Here is a 25,146-nt window from a genome sequence, read left to right on the forward strand (position 1 = left end):
TGGTGGGGGTACTATTAGACATGGTGGTGGGGGGTACTATTAGACATGGTGGTGGGGGTACTATTAGACATGGTGGTGGGGGGTACTATTAGACATGGTGGTGGGGGGTACTATTAGACATGGTGGTGGGAGTACTATTAGACATGGTGGTGGGGGGTACTATTAGACATGGTGGTGGGGGGTACTATTAGACATGGTGGTGGGGGGTACTATTAGACATGGTGGTGGGGGGTACTATTAGACATGGTGGTGGGGGGTACTATTAGACATGGTGGTGGGAGTACTATTAGACATGGTGGTGGGGGGTACTATTAGACATGGTGGTGGGGGGTACTATTAGACATGGTGGTGGGGGTACTATTAGACATGGTGGTGGGGGGTACTATTAGACATGGTGGTGGGGGTACTATTAGACATGGTGGTGGGGGGTACTATTAGACATGGTGGTGGGGGTACTATTAGACATGGTGGTGGGGGGTACTATTAGACATGGTGGTGGGGGGTACTATTAGACATGGTGGTGGGAGTACTATTAGACATGGTGGTGGGGGGTACTATTAGACATGGTGGTGGGGGTACTATTAGACATGGTGGTGGGAGTACTATTAGACATGGTGGTGGGGGGTACTATTAGACATGGTGGTGGGGGGTACTATTAGACATGGTGGTGGGGGGTACTATTAGACATGGTGGTGGGGGGTACTATTAGACATGGTGGTGGGGGTACTATTAGACATGGTGGTGGGGGGTACTATTAGACATGGTGGTGGGGGTACTATAAGACATGGTGGTGGGGGAGTACTATTAGACATGGTGGTGGGAGTACTATTAGACATGGTGGTGGGGGGTACTATTAGACATGGTGGTGGGGGGTACTATTAGACATGGTGGTGGGGGTACTATTAGACATGGTGGTGGGGGGTACTATTAGACATGGTGGTGGGGGTACTATTAGACATGGTGGTGGGGGAGTACTATTAGACATGGTGGTGGGAGTACTATTAGACATGGTGGTGGGGGTACTATTAGACATGGTGGTGGGAGTACTATTAGACATGGTGGTGGGGGTACTATTAGACATGGTGGTGGGGGTACTATTAGACATGGTGGTGGGAGTACTATTAGACATGGTGGTGGGGGTACTATTAGACATGGTGGTGGGGGTACTATTAGACATGGTGGTGGGGGGTACTATTAGACATGGTGGTGGGGGGTACTATTAGACATGGTGGTGGGGGGTACTATTAGACATGGTGGTGGGGGGTACTACTAGACATGGTGGTGGGGGTACTATTAGACATGGTGGTGGGGGTACTATTAGACATGGTGGTGGGGGGTACTATTAGACATGGTGGTGGGGGGTACTATTAGACATGGTGGTGGGGGTACTATTAGACATGGTGGTGGGGGGTACTATTAGACATGGTGGTGGGGGGTACTATTAGACATGGTGGTGGGGGTACTATTAGACATGGTGGTGGGGGAGTACTATAAGACATGGTGGTGGGAGTACTATTAGACATGGTGGTGGGGGGTACTATTAGACATGGTGGTGGGAGTACTATTAGACATGGTGGTGGGGGTACTATTAGACATGGTGGTGGGGGGTACTATTAGACATGGTGGTGGGGGTACTATTAGACATGGTGGTGGGGGGTACTATTAGACATGGTGGTGGGGGTACTATTAGACATGGTGGTGGGGGTACTATTAGACATGGTGGTGGGGGTACTATTAGACATGGTGGTGGGAGTACTATTAGACATGGTGGTGGGGGGTACTATTAGACATGGTGGTGGGGGTACTATTAGACATGGTGATGGGTACTATTAGACATGGTGGTGGGGGTACTATTAGACATGGTGGTGGGGGTACTATTAGACATGGTGGTGGGGGTACTATTAGACATGGTGGTGGGGGTACTATTAGACATGGTGGTGGGGGTACTATTAGACATGGTGGTGGGGGTACTATTAGACATGGTGGTGGGGGTACTATTAGACATGGTGGTGGGGGTACTATTAGACATGGTGGTGGGGGTACTATTAGACATGGTGGTGGGGGTACTATTAGACATGGTGGTGGGGGGTACTATTAGACATGGTGGTGGGGGTACTATTAGACATGGTGGTGGGGGTACTATTAGACATGGTGGTGGGGGGTACTATTAGACATGGTGGTGGGGGTACTATTAGACATGGTGGTGGGGGGTACTATTAGACATGGTGGTGGGGGTACTATTAGACATGGTGGTGGGGGGTACTATTAGACATGGTGGTGGGGGTACTATTAGACATGGTGGTGGGGGGTACTATTAGACATGGTGGTGGGGGGTACTATTAGACATGGTGGTGGGGGGTACTATTAGACATGGTGGTGGGGGGGGGGTACTATTAGACATAGTGGTGGGGGGTACTATTAGACATGGTGGTGGTTGTGTCTTAGTATTAGGTGTTATGATTGTACAAATATCAACAGCAGACAACTATATATATTTCCACCAAACAATTCTGCCACAAGATACATTTCCAAGATGATCAACACACACACTCTTGCCCTATCGATTCAGAGTTGAAGTGTTTCATAACATACCTCTCTAGGATCCAGATTAGCTTGGAAGTGTCCCATCCTTTCGCTCTCTTTTCTCATTGCATCTCTCTCATCCTCATCCAAGTCCTCGTATAATGACTCATCATGGAGAATGAAACCATCTACATAGATGCCCCTCAAAATCATGTATGGTAGTCCTAAAACAACAGAGGAAAAAAAAAAGTTCATCCTTATATATATCAATTCACTGGTCATTGAGAATGAAGGTTTCTACATACTGTATATGACTTCTAAATTATGTATGTGTAAGGTAAATCTTTAAAAAAAGTATAACTTGATTCCATATTGGCTAGCTGGTCATGGAGGATAAATCATTTTAAATAAATGTCCTTTCAAATTATGTAAGATTCTTTGCTGTGTCTGTGAATGAATTAAAAAGGGTATTTGTACTTCATCAAAAGAGGAAAAAGGAACTTTGAAGAGTAAATTTACATTAAAAGAAAACAAAACTAAACAGGGTGAGTATACAATGGTTTAAAGGTAGAAGTACAGATTTACAGATGATGAAATGTGGAATCATTTATAGAAACACAAATATTGCAGGGGGAAAATTTAACTGTAATAAAATATTCAAACATACCTGTAATATTGAAATATCAGATTAAGAGATCATACAATAAAATATATATACAGATATTTGCTATGCATAACACAAGTAAGAAAACTTAAAATACAGCACAGACAAAGAAGACTTTTTCAGTATTAGAGCAAAAAAATTTGATTGTTGATCGATATTATGGAAGGATTTATGACTATCCTTACCCTTTCTCCTCATTGAATCTTTATCACTCTTATCTCCAGGATCTCTGACATCCATGTTAATCAATATATGATGAGTCTACAAATGACAAGAGAAGAGAGAGAGAGCAAATACAAACATGAGTTACTTCCCAAAATGGCTAGCCAGGTTTCCATCTTGTAAGTGTAAGTAAAGAGTCAGTAAGTAAAGTAATCTAGGACTAAACAAAAACAAAGCATTCTGAAACAAATATTAACCATAAACTTTCTTGTTCTAGGATGGTGACCCTATTCATGAATGGCACAAAGGTATCTGGGGTAATAAAAACAAACAAATATAAGTGATAATTTGTTTCAACTTCTTTCAGGTGGATTGCCGACAATTTCTCTTAGGCTTAATTGAACAATCGATGTTATCTGTCATGATACATGGCCCAGACATGCTAAGACTTCTCTGAAAATGAGCTGTTAATGATTCATCTTCATTGAATGTTTATCACTCGAGCTTTCAACTTACCAGATAACTTCTTGAAGCTGATCTAAAGAATGTCTCAGGATCATCAATCCCATCAAAGATATTCCTCTTCTGAACACAGAATGGAGCACTCACAAAGTCCACTATCAGCATACATTGAACAAAAAAAAACTTTGTTAATCACATATTACACTAGGAAAGATTTTATCTAGAGAAATATGATATTGAAAGGTGACATGCACAGTATTAACAGGTCAACTGAAGCATTAAAAGGAAAGAATTTACTTTGTCAAAACTATTTAGAAGAGTTTGTGTCTGATATACATGTAATGAGAGGTATGCCACATCTCTTCCTAATATTATATACAGTGTATTCATAATCAAATACTAGTATAACTAAACTACACTGCACATATATATGAAATGGAAGTCATTAACTATCTGAAGAGGATACAAATAATTGAGTTTTGCTGTATAGGTATTGTATGGTCCAGCACAGCAGCATGTGACACACACAGATAATGCCTAGCAGAAGAAGAATTATTAATAGTATGGTGGTACCTTAATCATAATGTCATATACATGTATGCTTTTCACACTGCATTTTCTTAACCCCATACTATCCTTAGACTCGGACTATCCTTAACCCCATGCTATCTTTTGTTTTGGTTTCACACTGTCTTTCTTAACCTCATACTGTTTGCTTACTTGGGGTTAATGCCCCGGACTATCGCAAAGCTGATGAATATTGATGATTTTGCCACACAGAACATGATTTACGTGCAATTTCGACTTCTTTGTTTGGCTAATGCTAAGCCCCACTTTTCCTTAGCCTGGTTTGATTTCACACTAGTTCTTAGCACCACAATAAGCTGGCTAACCTTGCTTTTTATCAGGGCCAGATAGTACTGTACTATTTACCGTGCTAGCCCACTTTGGTAAAGCGTCGTGTGAAACCGAAGTGGGCTAAGCTTAACCCGGGAAATTTCTGTAGTGTGAAAAGCATAATACAGTAATGCTCTGACGTATTCCTGTCTGACCAAAAGGATTGCAATTTTGATTGATTGAATAAGTGATTTTGGAATCTGGAACAAATTTTTTTATAAACTGCCCATAGAATAAATCAAATCTTTTGAAATATATCATGAAAACTGAGCTGTGCTTTACATTGTCATGTTAATTGGTGATACTTCCTGATATCCATATCAGTGTTTTAAAAGAAGTCAATGAAACATTAGCTTCTGTAAAAAGATCACATTACAGGAAATAAATATTGAAAGTCTTTAAAAAAACCATGGAGGTACAATGTACATGAATCATACATCTCCGCAATTGTTGGAGTGAACTGTAGAACTTCACAATGAATATCTTTTATACATGTACACTGATTGAATGCAATGACCGGGGTAATAATATATCTGTAAAGCGCTTAGACATGTCATTCCGATGTATTAAGCACTATATAAAAAGCGGATTACAATTTTTTACATGTATTATCATAATTATACTGATAATTAAAAAGTTACGGGGTTATTATGATTTTAATTTCCTCCATTGTATTCCTTTTTGTGCGTTCACTTTTGAAAACAAGGTTCAAAATCACAATATAGTCAACTGAATTGGAGCTGATATAGGTACTAGAGACAAGAGAGACAGCTCCTTTTCATTCTAATTTATGAAACACCAAAAGCTTTGCGCGGGAGGGGGAAACTCCCCCTCCCTGCACCAACCCCCTAGGGAGAGCGCTTCGCGCGCTCTGTAAGTGTTGGCACGCTTTGCGTGCATTTACTGCCCCCTCCAAAATGAAATCCTGGCTACGCGGTTGTGGGGCACAATGTACTTTTCAAAGTGTTTTGGGCAAGGAATAAGTGAAAAAAGGTAAAAGATATCTTCAAATTAATTTTACTAGCTAAATTCCATGTGTTCTTCAGGATTAAGGTCTACTTTTATTTGCATAACTATTTAAAAGTTCTGGGCAAATCATTTTTCACTACCTTTTCAAAAGTAAGTGGTGCTCACTCACGCGGAAATATTTTTCAACAGTTATATCGTCATTTGCATAAATGGATCTGTACCAATGTTAAAACGTGGAAAAATCTTCAGGATATCACAAATGTATAATTTTACAGGATTTTTTCTAAGTGTAAACTTTTTTTTTGATACGCACTGTAGAATAAACATACACTGGGTTATTTTTTCATTAAGCTGTTCATGCACATTACATGTACACAATTTATGATATTGGATTTTAAATGAAATTCTTCATAATTCTGATTCTAATCATCTAAACTAAATGATCGTTGTCGATTGAAATTAAACTTGTTATGCATTTGAATGCAAATTTAATTTGGTTTAGAGGATATTGCATTTCACTTCGTTGAAATACTGGAGAAAAATCTCAGAAACACACGAACCTGTCACAAGCATTGCTTACCAAGTTGCTATCTCTATTGTATTGTAACTTTAGAAATGTTTTAATGCTTTTATCTTTGGAAATAAACGCTGAATTGAATTGAGTTTAATTAAAGTTGTGGGGAAAATCGTGGGAAACTTTATACAGATCAAATCTGATCTACAAGTATATACTTTAAATTCAAGATGTTAACAAGCATCTGCAAAGATTATTACTTATCTCTTTTTTTCCCCCTTTTTTTTTTTGGGGGGGAAGATTAAATCTATCTTTGTACTTTGTTGAAACACTAAAGAAATGTTAGGGATGTATTATACATGTAAGTACAAGAACCAGTTGTGCACAAAGTCATGGATAACCAAAAGCTTTACAACCCCCCCCCCCCCCCTCCCATACATTTTACACTTACATTCATCATCAGTCTTTAACCTTTTCTCAATTGAAGCTATGCATCCATGCTTTTTGTTCGGGATTATCGCAGCCTGTCAAAATTGAAAATGGAGAAGAAAAAAATCATACATTATAATCAAATACATGTACACCTATTACATGTAGCTCCTTGATGTTTCACTTATCACAAAATCTATTATCATTCAGAGTTTAATGTAAATTGTATGGTCATTTCTTTGATTGAAAATACCAGGTAAAGACCAAGATACTTTCAGGAAATGAGGAATAAATCTTATTCCTCTTCAGGTATTAAGGATATACTGCAAATCTACAAATCAGTCATCACAACCGATGTTGAACAAAGAAATATCTATTGGAACTAAAACATTACTTTTGAAAGGAACAATGCCTTCTGCTGACAAAAGGTCTATTTTAGAATGTTTTTCATTGGTTCCATTTTCAACAAATTAAATGATATATGCATGTAAAAGCACTGCCGAGCATAACCAAAACAAAAAGGATCCAAACCATAGTTTATAGCCCGTGGGTCTCCTATCAGTCAGGTTGTCAAATTTTTTTTTCTAAAATGACAGTATCATTCTGCCTAAATTGGATAAATGTCATTTTGTGTAAACCAGAAATATCTTCATGTGACATATACTACAACTTCTTGGTTTTCCAAATTCCTTATTACTAGTATGTACATCAAACAACTCAAATGGTATATTGGGTGTTTCAAGGAGTTCTACTGCAATTGATAATAACATATATTGATGGCCAATTCACAATTGATGGATCAATCTTAACTATAGAAAATCAATTTATAGTTTGTGTTCAAAGAAACACATCAGAAATTGCAGATTTGCAATTAATTGAAAGATTTATGATTGTTAAACATTGGGTGTCTTGAGACATCTCACTCAATGTAGATGACATGTCTCATTTGGTCTAAAAGATATGTCTCCATACAGTGTTTGTGTGTCTATGTCTCGTCTGATACTGTCACTGGCACAACACTGAGAATAACTTGATGCAGATTGAAAATTTATTTGTAACATCCCCTTCATAATCTATACTGCACCATACGCAAGTATGATAATCGATGGACATATAGTATTCCAACTGAAAATAGATGAAATGGCATTGGCTAAAGGATCAAGTGGCACTACATGATCGAAAGGACCTTCTACAGAAGGGTTTTGGATAAGTGATGATTCACCACATGAGCAACTATATCTCCTCCATACATTTTATAGTGTGTAAATACAGTTTATTTTTGTACATCAAACATCATTGATGCTATTTTCCTTTAAAGGTACACCTATTTGTGTTAAACGGTATAAAAATTAAAATTTAATATTTTGCTGCTAAAGATATAATCTCACCCCTTTGAGTGGCATCTCCAAATTGATATCTTCTGCTTCCTTGCAAAGCCTGTTGAATGGGCAGTGAATCTTGACATAGGTGTGATCTCCTACCGTCTCCTCTTGGACCTCCAAACGCTCCTTGGTGACCATAGCCTCCTGGAATCGATCTCGGAGCACTTTCTCCTTGTTGTACTCTTCAAACTCCTCCACTGTGTCAAAGGAATGTTCTTCACGGTGCTTGTACACCAATATATAGTCTATTCTCTTGGATATGGTTTTGGCCTCATGCGCTTTCCGGTGCTTCTTCTTTTTCTTCTTTTTCTTTTTAGTGCCATTCATCTCAATTGGAGCAAGATTTAGGGCTCTACCCCCATAGGTGTCATCATAAATAGGTTCCATTTATATCTCATCTAACAGAATCTATAACAAAAATAAATAATAAAACAAGTATTTTTATTATACATGATATCAAAAAGTGTTTAATAAAAAGAATTAATGAAAATGAAAATTAATTTGAATTTTCAGGAGATAATCTACCAGGAACAGTGTATAGCACATCATTGTTCAAAATTAATAGTATCTTGCCCAATGATGTGCTATACCTGGTAATTTATCTCCTGAAAATTCAACTAATTAAGATTAGTAGTATCTTGTATTACCGTGAATTCTTGGAAGGATCTACTAAGAGTACACCTCAGTAGCCATAAGATTGTAGTTGAGTAGATCTAGATCTACATGTACTACAGTCTACAGGTCTAGATCTAAACAGGATAAACTTGTAGATTGACCTGCCCAAGATTCGACATGTTAAGCATTTCTGCAATGTTTTATTGTCCTAAACTTCCTTTTCACAGATCAGTATTTCCATCAATGTTTGCTAAATATATTTGTCTATTTTTAATTACAATGTTGAATTTAAACTTTCCTATAAATGTATCGCCATGTTTCATGGTCAAAATTGACAGTACCGGCCTTCATTCGTCATAGCACATTGTATGTTAAAAGTCAAGCATGTGAGAGCCACTGAATTGCACATTATGCCAGGGCACGACACTAGCGCCGGTCCGACGGTCATGACCGGTAAAAATCGCTGTCAGGCCAGTAGATTTTCAGAAATAGCAAGATTTACTGGTCCGACATGACCAGTAAAAAATATCATTGTCGGGCCAGTAATTTTTCAAAAAATAGCAAGACTTATAGCTCGGACATGACCAGTAATAAAAACCATTGTTGGGCCAGTAACTTTTCCAGAAATGGTCAAATTCACTGGTCCAACATAAACATAATAAATATTCCATGACTCAAATTGCAAACCATTTTCCTCCCGTGATTTTCTGTCATTCACACACAGATACACACAGAATGAATCGCATGCAATTCTTACCATGACGAAAAACTTCCATTTGAGAACACTATACCCCAGTTTCCCTTCTCATCAATTTTCTTCTCCAAGTACGACAAACCCTAACTGCCCCAAGCAAGCAATTTAAGGTCGATTTTCTTCGTTCGAAATTGAAAATGAACTAACATTGGATTACTGAATACAATATGCCTTTGAAAACGTGATTAAATATCGAATACAATAATTTCATTCCGAAGGTCCTACTACAGGCAGAGAAGTCTTACGTAATAGCACAGCTGTTGTTTATCTTTTCGTCCTTTGCTCAACGCTCATATACTGGCCTGTGGAGGTGAAATTGAGACAGTGGGGATTACCTGGCCAAGCGCGGTTGATAAAGGCTTGGAAATGATTTTTGGGAGATCCAAATGAAAAATGGGGTATAACACCGCAGTTTGCAATCTGAACTGCAGTCTTTCTCCAAACGGGGGTTTGACGTAATGCTAGGGTAACATACAGTGTACATGTAGCCAGCTGCCAGCCACATGGTAAATTTTCTACCGGCTGCACGAACGAAGCTTGGCTAACCTCTGGCAGAAATCTCTTGCAGAACTGTCAAAATTCACATTTCACACTCATGAAAAGCTCTTATATAATGTCCATATTTCCTAAAAATTGGGGTAACTCTATCATTTGTAAGCAGTAAAAGGAAAATTTTTCACTTAGAACTGTTTTAGTTCAAACAGATCGGGTTTTTAGTGATATCGTCTGAATACATGATAGCCCCACATATGCATTTGTGTGTGTGTTGATACACTTGGTGTCTTTCGTAGCTATATTTTCATTGAGCCAAAAAGAAACTGTTAATTTATTTATGATGATAGTTTCAGCATTCTTCCTCTGTTCTCTTTCTTTCTTTCCTTCTTTCTTTTCAATCTTTCTTTGTTTCTTCCCTCTCTTCTTTAATTTTTTGTTACTTTCTTTTTTTAATTTTCCTTTTTTCTTTGTCTTTCGTTCTTTCATTCTTTCTATCCTATTAAATATTATTTTCTCTTTCTTTCTTTTTCTTTAATTCTTGAGTCCATCCATCCTATATTTATCTCTTCTTTCTTTCTTTCCTTCCTTCTTTTTACCCTTTCTTTCCTTCATTCTTTCTTACTTTCTTTGCTTCTTTCTTCCTTCCATCCATCCTTTCTTTACCCTTTCTTGTTTTATATTTCTTCCTTCTATTTCAGCCCTTTCTCTCTTTCTTTCATTCATTCCTTCCTTGTCATACAATGTCTTTACATTCATGAAATAGGCATCTATCTTCATAATTCCTTGAAAATTATTTTGATTTAGTTGGAAACTACCAAAAAAATGAAGAATATTCACCTCTTTCCTGACTCTGATTTATTATGTTAAACTCGGTAAATATTGTAGTCCCATATGTAGATTTTCATGGTGTTAACCAAGTGTTAAATGATCAATAACGATCGTTTTCAGTTAATGTTGCAACACCGTGGAAGTCTACATGTGGGACTACAATATTTAACGATCGTAACATCATCAATCAGAGTCAAGAAAGAGCTGAATAATCTTCATTTTACCTGATAGTTTTCACCTAAATCAAAATAATTTCAAGAAATTATGGAAAATAGATGGCCATTTCATGGATTTAAAGATGTAAAATGTGAAATTGTAGCTTTTTTTTTTTTAGCAGGAGCGCGATATTTTGTAAACCACAGATTAATTAATAGCTACACAGCTATTGCATTTACAATTTTAAGAAAAATCTACAATTGAACATACATGTATTGTATTAAATTGAGCTCCTCTAGGAGAGCAATTTATGAGCTCTTCGAAAAAATAAGGAGAGCGATTTATTGAGCTCCACGAAATTATAAACATGAAGGACTGTCACCCGGTGTATTGCACCTGCCAGTCCTGACAAAAATCAAAGTCAAGTCAATCTTGACATTCAATTGCCATAATAGAATGATTGTGGGCAATCACGGAAAGACAAGACATGCTTGTTGGACAGTTCAACTCGTGTCACTCACACTCATGTGAGGTTTAATACCAACCTCACACACCACACTAGTATGGTAGGGGATCCTTAACTAAGCTACGCACCACTCATCGCGCATACAATTTCAATGGAATGGCAAAGTGCGCACTCTGTGTGTGGAACTGTGACTGCAGAGTGACAAACGATTGAAGCTACATGTATATTCACTAATTTCACTAATTTCTTATTTTCCTTTCAGAACATATTTTAGAAATTGAGGCACACAGGGAATATTATCTCTTTGCATGATAAATAGGGTGCATAATTTTAGGACCCCTTCTACATCGGGGGGCAAAATCAAGAGCCTAAGAGGTGTTCTGAAAACACGGCGGGTTTTCGTAGTAGAGAGTTTAACTTTTGTGACATTTTCTTCTTGGTTAAGCCTTAAGGAGCTTTAAAATTTAGACTCTAGGACTAATGTTGTAAATCGGATCAAAAATCAGATCGAAAATCGGATCGGCAGTTAAGCTTCTAAAATCGAAATCGAATCGAAAATCGAATAGGCGATGTTTAAAAACAAAGGAATACATCAAAATGTTGTTCGCGGTCGCGCGCATCTTCCTAACAAAGTCACAAAGACGAATGCATTGGAATGGAAGCCGCCAACATTCGCGATCGTTTGGAACATGTTTTAAAGCCAGGGGTTTTGAGGTGTTATTGCTTTAAAATAAACCGAGTGATTTTTATTAGAAAGATAAACGAAAGACGCATCTTCCGAGATCTTCAGAGCAAAGGCGCAAAGGAAAATAAAATGAAAATATTTCTCATAGATCACAGGTTAATAAACGATCGGCGGGACATCTTTTAGAAGTATTTTTAGGTGCTAGCGATTTAGAATTATTGGAATGATCTCTTACGACGCATCATCTTAAAGTCACAAGTGCAATTAAAATGAAGTAGAAGACGCAAGCACGCACGATGATTTGAAATATGTTATTAAAATATTTTGGGTAGCTAGCGTTTTCAAATCAATTTAAATGTCACGGCGGGGTCCGCTATCACCACGAGGTTGAAGAGAAGATGTCTATCATCATAAAGGGGTTAAGAGAGTAGCGCAGTGAGCTCCGTCGGTAATACGACCTTTCAAAGTTCACGGCGGCATCCGCTATCACCACGAGGTTGAAGAGAAGATGTCTATCATCATAAAGGGGGTAAGAGTGTAGCGCAGTGAGCTCCGTCGGTAATACGACCTTTCAAAGTTCACGGCGGCTTCCGCTATCACCACGAGGTTGAAAATAAAATGAATATCATCATAAACGATGTAAGAGAGTAACGCAATAAGCTCCGTCAATAGTACAGTCTTTAAAAGTTTATGGCGGGGTCCGCTATCAACTCGAGGTTAAAGAGAAGATGTATATCATCATAAACGATGTGAGAGAGTAGCGCAGTGATCTCCGTCAGTAATACGACCTTTAAAAATTCACGGCGGCATCCGCTATCACCATTAGTTGGAAGAGAAGATATCTATCCTCTTAAACATCGCCATAGATAATAGCTAGCACCTCAAAAACAATCTTGAAATATGTTCTGAACGATCACGCACTGTAACCAGATCTACGCCGATTTTTTATTTTCGATTTTTTCCTTCAAGGGGCATGATCGAAGATCGGCAAGTGTTTGCCGATTGTGGTGAAATCTAATGGAATCGGTTGCCGATTGCAAAATCGGTTACAAGCTTATGACTAGGCCTACAGTGTACCACAAATTAGTGAAATATAATTTGTTCAAATATCAAAATTGGCAGAGCTGTTAATATCGTTTGAAAACAAAGTGCGTAGCTTTAGGCCCCCCCCCCATCATATTTTTGTTTTGGTCCAAATAATGCTTAACGTTAAGTGTCCCATTATATTATTGGGGCACAAGTTGTAATGAGTTTTGTGACATTTTCTTCTTCATTCTTGCAGGATCGTGTCATTCTTGATTTAATTTAGGCCTAGGGCTAGGCTATATTTAGACAGCTGGCAGCCGTCTGTTTCGAGTTTTTTAAATTTTTTTCTTTTTTAAATTTCTCCTCGTACACAGACGGCTCGCTATCGTGCAGCCACCATTAGGGGACTTACAATGCAAAATCCCCCCGTCGGGGCTCTTCAATTTTTGTCTTGAATGAATCAAACTTTTGAAAATTAACGCATCCGAAATGCTAATTAATATTCCCTCTTGGCATTAATTGCCAAAAACGGGGAAAATAAAGTTAAAAGGAACAAAAACAGTGACTTACATGTACCTCGGCTGTCGCGCAACTTCACCTCCCTCTTTTATCCGAACATATATACGTAAACATATGGCCATTGAGTCCCCTGTACAGATCGCGCTAGAACTTCGGTCTCTGTATTTGGTGAGTGAAGCCAACGGAGTCCAGCTGAACAACCAATTATTAACAGAGACCGAAGCTTTTGGTCTAGGCCTAGGCTATATTTAGACTGAAAGATGATATTAACATTTGCCATTTGGCATAGATTTCTAGTTTTTATCGTTTGTAAACAGAGTGCGTAGCTTAGGCCTAGCTACATTTTTCTACTATTTTCTAGGTCCCCCATCACGTGCCGACTCGACTCCCGAGCTCCGGCCGTCCGGCGGAGCTCCAGCCCCGTCCCGTCGGCAACTCAGTCAAGGCCCAAGGGGGAAGCCCAGGCCCAGCCCATATGCAGCCTGGCATAATTTATACGCCATGGTACGACTACATTACATTTCATTACAAATTGAAATACTAATACGGTACTACACTTACTATTGTTATAAGAATCTACTACCAACTCTGATTAAAATTCCGAATGATCCGTTCACTGACCACCACAAATGAAATGAAAACGACATCACAAAAATACAACTTTGGCAGCCATCTTATAACACAGCGCATGCGTAAAAGTATTGTGATGTCATTAGAAACCGTTGCCAAGGCGTGTTCTCGTACTAGTCTGCTGGGCAAACCCTTCGCTCGAGTTAAGGGTCTGAATGTGCAGCCTACTCATGCCTTGTGTACTGAAGGCTCTCTCGCGTATTGGAACAGCAAGTTTTGTATGTGCTAGTCTTTGCGTGGAGGCACACTTGTTGATCATAGTTCCAATCAGGGTCTGTGCCTGCAGACTATTCTCGTACAGCGAGTGCTTGCGCTCGTGGTATAGCTATATAGCTAGCTATAGCCTAGTAAGTATTGCATGTATAATCATTTACTTGTTTGCAAACTAAATTTATATTATAATTAAACAATATTTGGCTGCCCAATATTCTATTTAAAAAAAAAAATGAGGCAGATCCCGGGGGCAGATCAAAGTTATACACAACTTATTTGCCCCTCTGTATCCAAACGTTGGTCCCTTTTTGGTATACCCAGTTGTTGTGTGTCCGGACGATCAATTTTAGAAAGTCATTTGGAAAAATTTACAAGCGAAGTTTCATAAATTTTTAGTACAAAATGTTAGGAATATTATAAAGAACAAATAGAAGATGATTACAAGAATTGAATTCATATTTTTAGTGTAATCCACAGACAAAAAAGAAGGCTTCAAAATTATAAAGTGTCCGGACACCCGACCCCCATCCTACCTAAACTTATTTGGCGTTGAGTGGCATGGGTAGAGCATGGACTTAAAAAAGAGTTTCATGTACATGTTCAGGGACTTTTTCCACACCTTTTCCACCTTTTTCCTTTTCCAGCTATTAATAGCTCCATGCCTTTTCCAATAAAACTGCTTGCAGAGTTTTCATTGCTGTATTCAGGAGCAACTGCACCAAATTGACTTGTGGAGATCACCGAGTAAGCAGGGGCCTGTTGCATGAAAGGGTCTTTCGTAGAACCATTCTACGTAAGAACGAGATATCGCTCAACATTACTGTTTCACAAAGCCGATTTGGGCGATACGAAGAATGGTCCTTGGAAAGACACCTCCAGACATGTCCTACGTAGGCATGATCTTCTTTGCACACCGCCCGCCACCGTCGGCATTGAGAGAAAATGCGTTTATGGCAAGCCACGTACACTGACATATCACCTTTAAAATTTTTTTGGGTTGCACACTGATGCATTTTATCCGGGATGGCGCCAAGTTATTTTTTATATGGGGGCTAGTTGTCATCAATTTCAGGTCGTCTTTTTGCACGGCAAGACGACCAAAAACAGATGTCATTTCAACTTCTCTGGGCATTATGTCTGGGGGTAATGTATAGGCCCAAATATTTTTTTTTATGTTTTCTTTTATTCTCCGTCCTATCCCCACACCATTTCCATTAATTTTTTTTTTGAAATATCGAAATGGGCGGCACCTTCTCTCTGACCCCTCATGCTTTCTCATTATAGATAATTAAACAACATGAAAACAAATTTCTTTAAAAGAAAGTACGTAAGGTAAAAAACGTGTTTATAACGTTCTGAAAAAAAAACACGATACAAAACTAAAATGTTAAACTTGGTAAATCATTCATTTATGTTCATTTCATTTTCATTATAATAATTTTTCTTTTGCTGAGATTAATTTTAATCAATGAAAATTAATTGTCGGATTTGGGCTAACTTGAAATGTGAAACAGTGAAACAAAACAAAAAATCTGCAGTAACAAAATAGCTAATTGATTAGGCCTATAGCTAATTACGAATCCATCACAATTATTTATTATTTATTATTTTGTTTTGGCGTCACCCGTGCCTGGGAGGCGAAAAGCGAACTGAATCACTATGACCCGCAGGTCTCTCCTCCCGATATAACTGATTGGGGGAATGCAGGTGGACCACTACACCGGGGTTTCCCCCTACTCTTATACGAATAGTGCAGTGGGTTCTTAACGTGCAAAGGTGGTGACTCTCCTCTACACGGGGCCTCCATTTAACGTCCTATCCGAGGGACGGAGTGTTTTCCATTGTAACATAGCCTGCATCTATGAAACATGGGAGAGACGTTTACACACAACGCACTGGCTTCAGTCATCCGCCCGGGGTGGACTCGAACCCACGATCTTTGGTTCGACGGGCAGACGCGTTACCGACTGAGCCAACACCGCTCTCTATTATTACAAATGAAGATACGCTAGTTCATTAAAGAAAATATTATGGAAAGTCCATACGAAGAGGCACATTTTAAATCGTAGGGTAGGCCCATTTCGGCCCCTATGTAAAAAAATGTTAAAGCAATAATGTAGTCCCTACTCCTCAACTTTGAAATGTTGAACATATATATTTTTTATATTCTTAAACGTTATATTCTTATATAAGCTTCCATAAATTAAGTGATCAACTTTAAAGATGACCAACGTTTATGATCATTGTAATATTTAGCATTATTTCTGTAAATAGTATTTTTTTCATTGCGGATTGCACACCTTTTTCTATGTTTTAATTGTTATTGCAAAGCACTACTTTATCCACTTGGACATGTTTGCAGCAATTTTCATATTTTCCTTGTCTTCGGTTACTCATGCAACTGAGGCATGTTTATACTCTAAACACTCACATTTGCATTTCTTGCTTTATATCTGACAAATAAAATAAATAAATTAGATTTTTCACAGGCAGCCTCTCATATTTTCCTTTTTAGTCTTATACAATCAGACACTGTTGATTTTGTTTACTCCATGCAAACCCTATTTTTACCTCAACAGATATCATATTAACAAATAATTTGCAAAATCATCATTACATATATGTATTCTATAAAAAATCAGTATATTTGACTAATAAAATGTCGAAATTACTTAGTTAAATCAATTTTTATGTCGGACAAGGGTCTCTTTCGTTGAAATATCAATGAAAGGTGTCTCTAAAAGGACACCGTGTTCTAAATAAGGGAAATAATGAAAATTTTGATTTTATCCAGTTATGTTTGTGAATCTTAAAAGTTTTTTTCTCTTTTTACCTCATAAAGTACGCTCCATACATCAATTCTACAATCAGTAATAAATAAAACATTAGTTGATCCCCTTTTATTGAAATATATGATTTTATGAAAAGTCGTCATTCCGAAATAAAAGGTTCAGGTGACGATGAAGACTAAATATTTTTCCGATACTTTCGATATCAAACGATGTCGCGGACTTGAAAGACAAAATTGCTTCGTGAAACGGAAAGCGCTGATTTGTCGCCAATCTTCCTATCTCGGAAGAATGGTCCTAGGACGTTCCTACGTATCGCTCATCTCGTCATGCAACAGGCCCCAGGTTACTTTAATACTTACTAGGCTTTGGGGTGACTTTTTGTTTGTTTGTTTGTTTTAAGGAGTCCAGTGCCGAGATCCAGTGTTTCGTGTTTTTTTTTGTCTAAGGCCTCTTCAATTCGTTTCAGTCCTTAATATGGTTCGAGGGAAGACATCTAACATCAGAATAGGCGGATCCAGGGGGGCCCAGCCTCCCCCCCCCCCTATTGGCGGACTAAAAAAAGAAAAAAGGGGGAAAGAAAGAAAAAAAAGGGAAGAGAGAGGAGAAAAAAGAAGGGGAAACATAAAAGGAGGAAGACGAGTGAATAAAATAAGATGAGGGGAAGACTTGGAAAATAATTTTAAAAATATTTCATGTCACTATACAGTATTGACTTTTGGTGATTTTAATATCTTGCTCAATACGGAGCTCAAATATCAAATTTTGTAGTCAATATATTATAAAACATATTTCAGCTCGGAAATCGAACTTTCATTATTTTGTTTGATTTACAAATTGATTTTTAAAAAGTGCTCTGTAAAAATTTATATTTTATCTTCTGAATATTAATATTTTCTGCTCGCGCTGCGCGCTCGCAAAATTTGATTTGTCAGGTACCTATTATTTTCCTGTATTTCATAAAGTTATAAAATATCCCTATTCAGGTCAAATTGTCAAAACGTAACAGCTAGCGCTGCACGCTCGCATTTTGATTGGTGATTTGATATGTATATCTCAATTTAAATTCTATTACAAACTAAAATCCCCATTTTATGACAGTTTATCATAAATTTCGGCTCGCGATTTGCGCTCGCATTGATTGTTGAAAATAAACTCCTCAAAAAAAGTTTGGAAATCTGACTTTGATCGATAATCCCTCCTCAGTTTTATTAAATATCAATGTGTAATTAATATTAATGAATAGAACATTTAATTTCCTTTAAAATGATACCCTACTAGTATGATTTTGGTTCACATGGAGGAGCAGTGCCTTGAAATGTGAAGCAAGGTCAAAATCAAAAAAGTTGCAAAATGACACAATACTGGAAGTCACTGTTCTTTTTTCCGTGGTGATGAGTGAGTTCAAGTTCTCAGCGGTTTCTTTTGACTTTGATTGATAATTTCTCATCGGTTTTAGTAAATACCAATGTGTAATTAATATTAATGAATAGATCATTTAATTTTCTTTAAAATGATACCCTACATGATTTGATTATGGTTCACATGGAGGTGCAGTGCCTTGTGTGGCAAGGTCAAATGTCAAAAGTTGCAAAATTACACAATATTGAAAGTCACTGTTCTTTTTTCAGTGGTGATGAGTGAGTTTCTCAGCGGTTTCTTTTAATTGTTTGTATGCACCTTAACATCAACATTAACATGGAATCAAACACACCTCTGCACAAGCAAGCACATAACAAACAAACATGCATGGGTATTTCAAACCACGACTCAAACCATGTTATCTCACAGAACCATCACTACAGAAGCAGGGGCTTGATTTGAATGGATTTTCATCTCTATTGACACAGACAAAAGAATCATGTTCTGTATTGACCCTTCTAGACTATTTCTGCTCGTTTTGCAGCTTTTCAATTCACACCTCATCCAAAACTTTTGAATCCTGCTCTTTTCGTGATGGCATGATTATCCTCGTCCAACACTTTTTTTTTGCTCGTTTTGCAGACCTCATCCAACACTTTTGAATCCTGCTCTTTTCGTGATTGGATGATCATAACAAGCATGGTATCATTTTAAAGAAAATTAAATGATCTTTTGAATGATGTAAAATATGCATTGTTTAAAACTGGGAGTTGGGAGAAATTAATGGCCAAACACAGATTTCCAAACTTTATTTGAGGGGTTTATATTAACTCATGCATCTTATTCATAATTATGTCAAAACTCAAAGTAATAATGATGAAACATATCAGATCTTTTTTAACTGTGATTCATATCCACCTCACAATTTTCCTACAAAGTGCTTGAAAGACAGAGCTTAAATTGACCCTTTTTTAGATCGGAATATCAAATATTTTAAGCTCGCGCTTCGCGCTCGCTTTATTGATTTTCATGATGATAAAAGGTATTTAGAATGCCCAGATTCTAGGTCAAAATCTAAAACACGTGCACGCATGTTTATTCAGATACGCAGCTTGTTCTCTATTTAAATCATTATGAGCCTATATCCAGTTTCAGATCAGAATATCAAAAATTTTCTGCTCACGCTTTGCGCTCGCATTATTAATGTAGGAAGGCACTAAATTATACCAATTTTTTTTAATGATTTACAAAACACGAAGAGAGTGTCCCGTTTTTAGGTATGACATCTCATTTTGTTCTGCTCGCGCGAACAGTGGCGTAGCTAGGATTTTTTTCCTGGGTGGGCACTGGGGGGTCCTTGCTTTTTCAGGGGGGCACCGTTTTTTCCGTTGTGTGTGTATGTGTTACAAGGGCGGATCTATCTGACTTTCGCCAATAGGGGACGGGGCCCGAAATTATCTTCACCTATATTTCCCCGATCAGTCACTTCTTAGTTTTATTCTTATAAAACAACATAAACATGAAATAATCTCATAAGCCTTATAAAAAGTGCGAGCGCGAAGCGCGAGCGATTTTTTTTTTACTTTCATGTATTTTGTCCTGAAAATGTAATATTCTGGGCAATGTTATGTGTGATCCTGAACAAGATTCGTATGTAACTAGATGGTTACTGCGAACGCCAAGCGCGAGCAGAAATTTTTATTAACTGTTCTAGCATTATCGAAAAGGGACCTGTTAAGGACTGCTTACAGTTACCCACGCGAAGACGGTATATATTTCAATAATGCGAGCGCGAAGCGCGAGCAAATGTTTTTGACATTCCGACCTAAAAAAATGGTCATTCTAAGCACTTTTTGTATTAATGAATGGGATAGGTATGTAACTAAACAATTGATGCGAGTGCGAAGCGCGAGAGGAAGAAAATTGAGATTTTAGACCTAAAAGCGGGACACTCTATTCATATTTTGTAAATCATAAATAGGATATAGTTAATTGGGTATCATTTATAATGCGATCGTGAAGCGTGAGCAGACAATTATTGATATTCTGATGTGAAACTGGATAATTTAAGTACATTTAATATAAAGAACATGCAGGCTATCGCGCATGTTTTAGATTTAGACCTAGAATTTGGGCAGTCTGAATACATTTTTTTGTTGGAACATTATGGAATACACGTAGACAATAGGAACTTGGCAAATCAAACAATTTGACCACGCAGCGTGAGCTTAAAAATGCTGATATGTAGACTATAAAAGGGACATTTAACAGCTAGAGCACTTAAATTTGTTAATGAAAAAAAAATTGATGAAAGCTCGATGTCCGAGCTAAAATGCATTTTGTATATTGACTTCAAAACTTGCTCCATATCAGCCTATTGAGCAAGATATGAATCTCATCGAACAGGCAATTCTGGCGCGAAGCGCAAGCAAAGGTTTTATATAGTAACATGAAAGATTTTTTTTTTTTGCAAGTCTTCCCTCCACATTATTTCATTCACTCGTCTTCCTCCTCTTATTTTCCTCTTCTTTTTTTTTCTTCTGTCTTTCTTCTTCTTTTCCTTTTTTCTTTTCTTCTTTCTCCCTTTCTTTTTTTTTTGCTCTGCCAATTTTTTTCAGGCCCCCCCCCCCCGTAGCTACACCACTGCGCGCGAACTCGCATCAATTTTTTGGTTTTCATGATATTTATACCTTTCATGATTACAAAAAGTGCATAGAACGTTAATATTTTTAGGCCGGAACGTCAAAAAAATTTCAGCTCGCGCTTCGTGCTCGCATTATTTAATCATTGAAATATGTATCGTGTCAATGGCTAACTGCAAAACGTCCTTAACAGGTCCCTTTCCGACAAGGCCAGAACGCACTATAAATATGTCTGCTCGCGCTTCGCGCTCGCAGTAATTATTTACAAACATTACCCACAATGTCACAAACATTACCCACAATGTTCTATTTTCAGGACAAAATACATGAAATTTCAAAAAATTTTAGCTCGCACTTCGCGCTCACACTATTTAAATAGGGCTTATGAAATTATTACACATTTATGTTATTTGTAAGAATAAAGCTAAGAAATTACTGTTAGGATATGGGCATTTTGCCCCACCCCCCCCAAAAAAAAAAAATATATATATATATATATTATTTTCCAAATATTATGTCAAAATCTATCACGAACTTGAATTTTTGTAATCAAAATGTCAAAATTTTTGCTCGCTCACTTCACTCGCTCGTAACTTCTTATTAATTTTACGCGATACCCCTTATCGAGCCCCCTCAATTTTTTTGGGCTCATTACGCCACTGAGACAACCCCTTCAAAGAAACAAACAAAAATCAACTTTGAGCGGCCGATCGGGGAAAATATGGGTGAAAAAAAAATTCGGCCCCCCCCCCCTATTGGCAGAGGCTGGATCCGCCCCTGATCAGCACTCAGTAAAAATATCGTTCCCATGCAGGGCTCTGCGGAGTTTGATGCTACTCTCTCTAGTCTGTCGGCCCGTCTGGCGGTTGGTTAGGTGCATTAAATTAACAGAGTTGATGACAAAAGACCCTCATTTAGAAAGTCTATGTCCATCTAGGGCCCTGGGAACGATTTTGAATAGATCTGGGAAGCGTTTCATGAAAGGATTTTATCCGACAAGTCCTGTTTTATCCGACAATCACCATAGTAACAGTACCTCTCAGCCAATCAGAATCAAGGAAAGTTGTCAGAGATCTGACAACTAGTCGGATAAAAATGTTGATGGAACACTCCCCAGGGTGCTTGTTTGTAAAAGCCAAACGAAAACAAGTTTTCCACTCCAAATTATAAAGGGGATTTGTTCTAAATTGTACAAGCAAAAAAAAAGTTACTTTTCCAAAATGACGAAAATTTGGGTCAAATCTCGATATTTTAGCCAGTAAACCTTATTTCCAGGGGGGGGGGGGTGCTGCCACTGGTAAGCAGCAACTCCCACCCCCTCCCTTCCTGCATGCTCCGCCCTACCAGAATCCCCGCTTCTAATTCCTAATTCGTAAACATTCCCCTTGGTGTAGCATGGAGTCGTTTGGCAGCTCTATATTGAGTTGAAACAGTTGAATTTGGTACCAATTTTTAAAAGGAGATGTTATAAACTGGCCTCATAAAGGAAACAATATACAGTGCGTCCCACAAAAAAAGGAAACCCGTTTTCAGAGATAGATTTCGCAATTGTTAAATATGTTTTTAATATATAAATTTGATAGTCATGGCAAGAGTGGAATCTCATCTCTCATCAAAACCAACAGCTAAATCGTTCACGCATGGCAGATTAAAAATAATTAACAAAGAATGCAAAATAATGCTAATGAACCAATCGTCGAAAATGCACGGTCGTCGTATCACGAACCAATCTTGTCCAATTTTTTCTGCGCAACCCGGCTCTGACATTACAATTTCAAACTCTCCTTGCTTATCAATGCGTGAAGTGTTTGTCTCATTTTAGGTATCAAAATAAAGAAGAATAATTGAATTATATCATTATGTAAATGAAATATCATAATTAATTTGTCTATGAATAAAAAAAGACATAGGAATCCCGGTTTCCTTTTTTTTCAGGGACGCCCTGTATATAGACTGTCCTGTTTCATAAGGACTTTTTATAACAAATGCACAATTTCAATATAAAAAAATATGTACTATTTAGTAGCTACCTTAATCTACTCACACGGCTATGATCAGATCTTATGAAAATTTTGACGTAGGGCCCTTTTTACCCCGATCCCCGGCCCTTTCCCTCCTCCGGTCGAAAATTTGTGAGGAAATTCCGAGTTGACCGAGAAAAAAATGTATAATTTGTTTGACTACTGACTTTATACCCCCCCCCCCCGGTTGACCTATAAAATGATCTAGAAATTTCCACGAGATAAAGGACGTAAAATAACTTATCTTCTATTGGTATTGTTACCATAAAGATTACCGTAACATATAGTTTACAGAGTGATGCATACAATAATGTAAATCACAAAGGAGTAAATGCAAACATAGCAATATGTGGGGAAGGGGAAAACAAAAGTAAATACATTACAGGCATCATTAATTTTATGAGTCTAAAGGTAACACGTAATGCAACAGTTGTAAACATCTGTTTTCTTTTTGATATTATAAACCACAAATTTATTGTACGCCAATTCTCAGTCATGACCCGTCGTGATGTTAACTTTATATTGTGATGCTGACAGTGCAAGAATTTCGAAAATAATAATCAGCTGTAAATTGGTTTAAGAGGGACAGCAAGCCCTCATTAGTTTTTTTGGGGGTGTCTTTTTAGAGGTATAGTTCACTTTGTCAAACAAAGTTTGGTTTTCGTCCACTTATCCTATAATCAATGCCAAAATCGGTCGAGATTTCCTCCCATGCAGAATAAAAACAAACAAAATTATGAATTAAAGTAACTGTAGTACTTTTTCAATTAAACGACCATTTTCGTGTACACGACTATTGTTTTTTTTTTTTTAGATGAGGATCTCTGTATAGGTCTAGTCAGGTTATGGACCACTTTTCATGATGCAAAATCATTTATATTAATGATATTAGAATAACTTGAAAATACGTTTCTAACATGAAAAACAATAGGGCCCTCCTTTCTCTTTCCTGAATATATACGGAAACATAATATTCAATATCCAATATGATTTCAAAATAACCACAAAATTGTATGATTTTTATGAGAGGGTGATATAGGCTAACAGGTCTGTATTTTTTTCATTCTCATTCTTAAACGAAAGAAGAATTATTGATCAAATATGATTGTGTAGATCCTGATCATTGAACCTAAATGATAATCATTATTCTAAACAACGACATCAGTATTAGGGAATTTACACCGAAGTAAGAGCTGCGTTTAAATGCAAGTAAAAATTTCAAACGCAATTCCCGAATATGAAATCAAGATACGAATTCCATGAAATATCGACTCTTTCATCCAATAATTCATTGATCTTTCCATCATGCCTGATTTCATTTTAACTATTTTCTCGATTCTAGGACATCTACCCCCTGGACATCCACCCCCGGACATCTACCACCCGGACATCCACCCCCCGGACATCCACCCCCTTAGGACAAGTACCCCCTAGGACATCTACCCCCTCGGACATCTACCCCCCGGACATCTACCCCCCGGACATCTACCCCCCGGACATCTACCCCCCGGACATCTACCCCCCGGATATCTACCCTCCGGACATCTACCCCCCGGACATCCACCCCCTTAGGACAAGTACCCCCTAGGACATCTACCCCCCGGACATCTACCCCCCGGACATCTACCCCCCGGACATCTACCCCTTGGACATCTACCCCCCGGACATTTACCCCCCCCCCCCCGTATCCAAAATATCCGTGAGTAGATGCCCGGGGGTAGCCTGTCTGGGGGGGGTAAATGTCCGGGGGGTAAATGTCCGGGGGGTAGATGTCCTAGGGGGTACTTGTCCTAGGGGGTAGATGTCCTAAGGGGGTGGATGTCCGGGGGGTGGATGTCCAGGGGGTAGATGTCCGGATACGATTTTCTCGGTCGATGGGCAAGGTTCGCATTCACGTGACAATAACAAAGTTTGTGTGAGGCAAATTCACAAACACTATAAAA

General features: G+C 38.1%; 1 protein-coding gene across 3 annotated transcripts in view; it reads right to left on the reverse strand.

The window, feature by feature from the left end:
• The window catches only part of LOC129260840 (anoctamin-4-like), a 38,482-nt gene extending 24,225 nt beyond the window's left edge, over nt 1-14,257 (reverse strand). For all 3 annotated transcript variants that reach the window (XM_064114191.1, XM_064114189.1, XM_064114190.1), the window contains exons 1-6: nt 14,108-14,257; nt 8,009-8,410; nt 6,643-6,715; nt 3,866-3,966; nt 3,373-3,448; nt 2,593-2,747 (exon numbers count right to left, since the gene is read on the reverse strand). In XM_064114191.1, coding sequence (XP_063970261.1) covers nt 2,593-2,747; nt 3,373-3,448; nt 3,866-3,966; nt 6,643-6,715; nt 8,009-8,389 — 786 coding nt within the window. In that variant the 5' untranslated portion in view covers nt 8,390-8,410; nt 14,108-14,257. The remainder of the gene's footprint in view (nt 1-2,592; nt 2,748-3,372; nt 3,449-3,865; nt 3,967-6,642; nt 6,716-8,008; nt 8,411-14,107) is intronic.
• Between the last annotated feature and the right edge of the window lie 10,889 nt (nt 14,258-25,146).

The sequence above is a fragment of the Lytechinus pictus genome, unplaced genomic scaffold, assembly GCF_037042905.1.
Source record: "Lytechinus pictus isolate F3 Inbred unplaced genomic scaffold, Lp3.0 scaffold_19, whole genome shotgun sequence".
Classification (NCBI taxonomy): Eukaryota; Metazoa; Echinodermata; class Echinoidea; order Temnopleuroida; family Toxopneustidae; genus Lytechinus; species Lytechinus pictus.